The sequence below is a fragment of the Chrysochloris asiatica genome, unplaced genomic scaffold (assembly GCF_000296735.1).
Source record: "Chrysochloris asiatica unplaced genomic scaffold, ChrAsi1.0 scaffold00184, whole genome shotgun sequence".
In the NCBI taxonomy this organism is placed as follows: Eukaryota; Metazoa; Chordata; class Mammalia; order Afrosoricida; family Chrysochloridae; genus Chrysochloris; species Chrysochloris asiatica.
This window is the reverse complement of record NW_006408702.1, coordinates 4,134,345-4,141,224: the sequence shown is the minus strand read 5'-3', so window position 1 is coordinate 4,141,224 and position 6,880 is coordinate 4,134,345. Positions and strand designations below refer to the sequence as shown.

General features: G+C 41.2%; 1 protein-coding gene across 1 annotated transcript in view; it reads right to left on the bottom strand.

Moving 5' to 3' along the window:
* The window catches only part of FAM189A1 (family with sequence similarity 189, member A1), a 150,570-nt gene that overhangs the window by 58,389 nt on the left and 85,301 nt on the right, over positions 1–6,880 (bottom strand). The window contains exon 4 of the mRNA XM_006872159.1: positions 2,441–2,548. Within this exon, the coding sequence (XP_006872221.1) occupies positions 2,441–2,548 (108 nt within the window). The remainder of the gene's footprint in view (positions 1–2,440; positions 2,549–6,880) is intronic.

Sequence of the window (6,880 nt, the reverse complement as noted above, 5' to 3'; positions counted from 1 at the left end):
CTGCGAACCTTAAGGTCAGCGGTTCGAAACTACCAGCCGCTCCGCGGGAGAAAGATGAGGCTTTCTACTCCCGTAAGGATTTACACCCTCGGAAACCCTGTACAGGGTCGCTATGGGTCGGAACCGACTCGAAGGCACTTAACAACAACAACCAGGCAAATGCAAACTTTCAGCATTTACAGCCCATTAGTTCTGTTAGTTTGGTGAAATTGGTGTGATATTTACAGACCGACAGTAAATTCTGCTGGGGTTAGGAGAAGTCGACAGTATTTAACCTTCTCTTTATGCAACTTGCTGGGGAAAATTGCCAACATAAGGCCTCAATCAATGAGGGCAAAAGTTCATCGCTACTGACTAACTGCTTAATTAGGTACCTTTCCGAAACCTGCCACCTCTTGGGAAGGTCAGCTGTTGTGACAGCTGCATGGCTCAGCACCGGGTGAGTGAGGCTTTGTGCTACGGCTGATCAGAGCCAAGGAATCTGTAACATCTTGGTAATGATATTCTTCAGCCCTGTATGTCGATTAACTAACTGATGTAGTATGATGGAGTAGACAAGAAAGAAGTAAAAATACAACATCTGACTGTAAGAATAAATTGCACTGTCTTTCCTAAGATGCATAAAATAGTGGATAGGAGGCAGGGCGAGACAAGAGAGGGATCCCAGCCCTGAACTAGGAAGACCGGCATCTTCCCATCATTTTCTGTTTATTATACTGAGTTTGGTGGTCACCTACTCAACAGTGGGCTTGTTCCCATTCACATTTCAATAACAAACAGGCTTAATTATTCCTTAAGTGTGCATGACTAAGTATGTGAACCAGTAGGCATGTGACCTCCTTCTGGCTTAATCACTCTTCTTCTTTCGGAGCTGTGGATTTCTTCTTCCATAAGATCTTGGCCACAAGGTAAAGGATGGCCTGTGGCCTGCCCTTGGGTTCTGAACTGAGGATTAATTAGCATTGCCAGTAAGTCAGTTCTGATTTCTAGACTCCAGATTAACATTTTTTTTTTTTCAGTTTGATAGTTCATCTTCTAACAACACTTAACCAAAAAGCTCAAACCAGTTGTCATCAAGTTGAGTCATGATAACCTCATGTGTGTCAGAGGAGAACTAAGCTCTCTAAGATTTTCACTGACTGCGTTTTTGGAAGTAGAACACCAGGTTTTCCTTTCCAAGGTGACTCTGGGTGGACTTGAACCACCAACCTTTCAGTTAGCAGCCCAGTGAGTTAACTGTTTATACCACCCAGGGACTCATCTAACAACACTTTTTGTTGTTGTTAGGTGCCATTATAGCATAGTGGTTCTGCGTCTGGCTGCTAAACTCAAGGTCAGCAGTTCGAAACTCCCAGCAGTTCCACGGGAGAAAGATGAGGCTTTCTGCTCTCGTAAAGATTTCCAGCCTCAGGAACCCTAAACAGGGTCGCTATGAGTCAGAACCGACTCCATGGCACATCACCACCAGCGCTAGGTGCCACTGAATATGTTCTGACTCATAGTGATCCTCTGCACAACAGAACAAAACACTGCCCTGTCTTGTGCCAGTCTCATCTTTGGTATGATTGGCCCATTGTTGCCGCCACTATGTCACTCCATCTTGTTGGGGGTCTTTCTCTCTTTCACTGACCCTCCACTTTACCACTTCTTCAGGACTGGTAGTCATGGTGATGGTGGTGGTTGTGTGCCATGGAGTCAGTGCTGACTCACAGTGATTCTGTATAAGGTTTCCAAGGCTGTAAAACCTTCACAGGAGCAGAAAGCCTCCTCTTTCTCCCATGGAACAGCTGGGAGTTTCAAACTGCTGACTTTGCGATTAGCAGCCTGACTCATAACCACTATGGTACCAGAGCTCCTTCAGGGACTGGTCACGCCTAACAAGTCCAAAGAATGAGTGAGAAAGGCTTGCCATCCTTCGTTCCTAAGGAACACGCTAGCTGTACTTCTTCCCAGCCAGATAATCCATGGTCATTTCACTCTTCTTCACCAACAACATAATTAAGGCATCATCAATTTTCCTATAGTTTTACTTCTAAGAACTCTAGACTTCCTTTATTAAAGATAATCTGATATTGAAGGAATGTGCTTTTCCCTGGAAGTAGCAGGCCCCAAAGGGGTTTAGGACTGTAGGATTTTGACTAACATGACTCAGGATCACGTGTCAGGGGCCATTTTGGGAGAGATGATGGTAGCAGGATTCAACTAAATGAAGGTCCAGCACCAACTAAAGTAATCATCCAATGGAATCAAAGATGGAATCAAAGATAGACACAATTTGTCCTCCAGAGAAAAGCACAAAAATCTCCCAATGTCACGGATGCTTGGGGCCTAGTGACCTCATCCTAGGCTAGAGGCCAGGAGTGTCCACTGTTACACTGGTTTCAAACCGGCTACAGGAGGAGCCAGATGGATGAGCTTGGGATGGAGTGGGGAGACTCACCATCTGCAGGACATCACAGGAGATCATCTGCATACAGCACATGGCTGTCGCCAAGGCACACACAATGGTGGAGAGGATGTTGAGGGCACACACGCTGAAGAGCAGATCCTGTGAAGGAAGAGGGGGACACAGTCAGCTTTACCTTAGTACCAAGTACTTGAAACCCTCAGCACTCTGTCATGATCCGGAATGAATGTGGCCAACTTCCCTCCCTTCATGGAGGTCTGTGTTTTGTTTGTTAGCAATCAAACAGGCCATTAATGTAGCTATATTAACTCATTCTTTTACAGTTCTGCCCAAATTAATCTAAGCTAATAATTGATCATTTTAACAATCTTCCTCATTATTAGGTAGTCAATAACATATCTAAGAAAAAAATCGAAACGGCCGCTATATTAGTAACTGGGCAATTTTTATCCATTACAATCTATAAATTAAATTTTTGATAATTATTTAATAAAATGCCAAGTTTTCAATGAAACTTTTGATTTGGGGATCATTTTAAATTCACTTTCAAATAATAATGTAGAGCGGGCTCATGTACCTTTAACCCACTTTCCCCCAATGGTAACCTTTTTCAAACCTATAATACACCATCACCAAGCTATTGGCACTGATACCAGTCAGGACACACAGTGTTCCCATCAACAAAAGGATCCATCAGATTTCTCTTTTACAGCCAAATCCATCTCGTTCTCATTGGTCCACCCGCCACTCCCCTGTTCCTAAGCCCTGTCAACCATTTATTTAATTCCTATAATTTCAAGACTAGTGACTAAAGAGAGGCACGCAGCACCCATCTTTTGGATAGACTTGTGTTCGCTCAGTGTGATTCCCTCAAGACTCATCATCCATGTTGCTAAGTGTGATGGTGGTGGCAACTATGCCCGTGAGTCTGTTCTGATGCACAGCGATCCGGTATAGGGTTTCCCAGGGTGTGAATTCTCGGGTTTCCTCATGGAGTGGCTAGTGGATCCAAACTGTTAACCTTGTTGTAAGTGACTCAATGTGCAACCACTACGCTGCCTTAGCTGGTGAGTGTATCAGTAGTCAAGTCCTTCTTAATGCTCAGTAGTGTTACACGATTTTGATACACCAGTTTGTTTAACCACTGACCAGTTGAAGAACCAGTTGAAGAACAAATGACCAGTTTCCAGTTTGTGGCTGCTACAAAAACAGCTACCATGAACATTTGTGTACAGGTTTTTGAATGAAGAAATTTTTTATTTTTTCTGGGATCAATGTCCAAGATTACAACTGCTGGGTCGTATGGTAGTTGCATGCATAGCTTTGTAAGAAATTGATTAATTATTTTCCAGAGCAACTGTACCATTTCACAGTATCAACAGTGATGAAGATGTGGTTCACTTTTGCCACATCCTTGCTACCATTTGATGTTGTCACTAATAAAAACATTTGCTTTTTATTTTAGGTATTTTGATAGATATGTAGAGATAGCTCACTGAGGTTGCATCTTCCTACAGTTTCTGACAACTGTCACTTTGTTATGCCATGGTGGTTTATGTGTCACTGTGATGTTGGAAGCTGTACCTCTGGTAATTGAAATACCAGCAGGGCATCCATGGTTAACAGGTTTCAGCAGAGCTTCCAGACTAAGAAAACCTAGGAAGGCAGAGAGGCAGAGTACTTCTGAATGTTTAGTCACTGAAAAGCTTATGAATAGCAGTAGGACACTATCAGATAGCGTGTCAGAAGATGAAAACATTTTGTAAAGCACTAGAACACTGTCAGCTACAGTGTCAGAAGATGAGCACCTCATGTTGGAAGGAACTCAAACTATGACTGGGGAAGAGCTGCGCTCTCTAACTTGAGCTGATCATAATGACAGCTGACCATAATGACGTAAATGGAGTAAAAGTTTCCGGACATTATTTGCTGATGGGTCACAACTCAAAATGAGGAGAAAGCATATGCAAATTTCCATTAATAATCAGAACGTGGATTGTACAAGGTGTGAATTTAGAGAGAAATTAGAATTTGTTGTAACAGAAGTGGAATGCATAAAAATCAATATACTAGGCACTAGTGAGTAGAAATAGACTGGCATTGGCCATTTTGAATCTGATAACCATATGATTTACTACGATAGGAATGAAAAGTTCAAGAGCAATGGATTAGCATTCATCATCAAAAGGACATTCAAGATCTATTTTGAAGAACAATGCTGTTTGTGATAGGATAATATACATATACCTACAAGGAAGACAAGTATCTACCACTGTTATTCAAATTTATACACCAACCACTAAAGCCAGTGATGATGAAATTGAAGAATTCTACTAAATTCTTTCATCTGAAATTCATGAAACACACAATAAAGATGTATTGATAATTACTGATGATTGGTATGTAAAGGTTGGGAACAAAGAAGAAGGCTCAGTAGTTGGAAAACATGGCCTTGGTGATAAAAATGATATTAGAGATCATATAATAGAATTTGCAAGATCAATAATTTATTCATTGCAAATACTGTTCTTAAACAACAGAAATTCCAACTATTCATATGGAACTCACCAGATGGAATACACAAGAACCAAACTGATTACATCTGTCAGTTTGGGGAAGAAACAGTACAAAATTACAATATCATGAGCCAAAACCAGGCCAGGTACCGATTGTGGAACAGACAGACCATCAATTTCCCATATGCAAGTTCAGACAGAAACTGAAGAAAATGAAAGTAAGTCCATTAGAGCCAAAATATGTACCTGAACATATCCCACCTGAATTTAGAGACCGTCCTGAGAACAGATTTGTTCCATTACACACTAATGACTGAAGACTATAAGAATTGTGGGATGATATCAAGAACATCAGACAGGAAGAAAGCAAAATGCCACTAAAAATGCAGGAAAGAAAGAAGAGGCTAAAGTGGATATTACAATAAACTATGACATTTGCTCTCCAGTACAGAGATGTTAGAGCAAATGGGAAAAATGAGGAAGTCAATGGGCAGCTTGAGAAGTCAAAATCAAGTATTATTATGAAATCTACAGAGACCTAGAGTTAGAAAACCAAAAGGGAAGAACACGCTCAGCATTTCTCAAGCTGAAAGAACTGAAGACAAACATTCAAGCCTCGATTTGCAATACTGAAGGATTCTATGGGCAAAATATTGAATAATGTAGAAAGCATCAAAAGAAGATGGAAAATATAGACAGAGTCACTGTGCCAGAAAGAAATGGTGGTCCCCTTTGTACACAGGGTTGATAGGGATGGGCAACACTGGCTACCTAAAATGGGGGGAGGGGGGCTATAAAGGCACAAAGTGACTGGCTTACAAGTGTTCGAGAGCAAGTTTGGATTCAGAGTGTCAGAGTGTGAAGGGGAAGTTAGAATCCCCACTGAATGGTTTTCATCCTGTCTAAATGGGTCTGGTGAAAGGAGATGGGGACAAGACTCTTATGATTCAATAATGTATAATTGTTATCATGACTAATTGTGATTGTTGCAACTCTAAAGGTAGAAGTTTTACAGCAAAAAGGGGCAAGTGGTTGATCTTACAGTTCCAGAGTGAAGGACCCTGGGACCAGCAAGGGAGAAGACCAGGAGTGGCGTGTGGGACCCTACCCAGAGAAGCGGTGATGCCAGAGATGGAGGCAGAGGTGATGACGTGGAGAGACAGAGCAGCTCATGGAAGGAGAGGGGCTGTGTGCTGGTGGCCGGGGGATGGGGGGGCAGGCTTGCAGGGTATTCCCTTTGGTTGTTTGAATGATTGTATATTCCTGAGCATTTGGGTATACAGGAAAAAAGAAAACAAAACAAAAAAAAAAAACACCCAAAAAACAGAGGGAATAGTAACAAATACTGTTCAATGATGATGCATGCAGGGGACTGTAATCATTGCAATGCAATGAAATATGGTAGGATGGGTGGAAAACTGATGTTCCCCCAAGTACACTATTATTCAATTAACAATAAAAATTAAAAAAAAAAAAAGAAAGAAATGGTTGGTGTTTAACCATTTTAAGAGGTAGCATATCATCAATATCCAATGTTACTGAAGGAAAAAATTAAAGATGCACTGAAGGTATTGGCAAAAAAACAAAGAAAACAAGGCTCTGGGAACTGATGGAATACAAATTGAAATCTTCCAACAAACTGATGCAGCACTAGAGGCACTCACTCATCTATGCCAAGAAAATTGGAAGACTGATTGGAAGAGACACAGATTTATACCCATTCTAAAGAGAAGTGACCGAACAGAATGTGGAAATCATCAAACAATATCATTAACATCACATACAAGTAAAATTTTTCTGAAGATAATTTAAAAATGGAGGCAACAAAACATCAAACAGCAAACTGCCAGAAACTCATGGTAGATTCAGAAGAGGACTCAGAACTGATTCAGAAGAGGACTCAGAACTGATTCAGAAGAGGACTCAGAACTGATTCAGAAGAGGACTCAGAACTGAT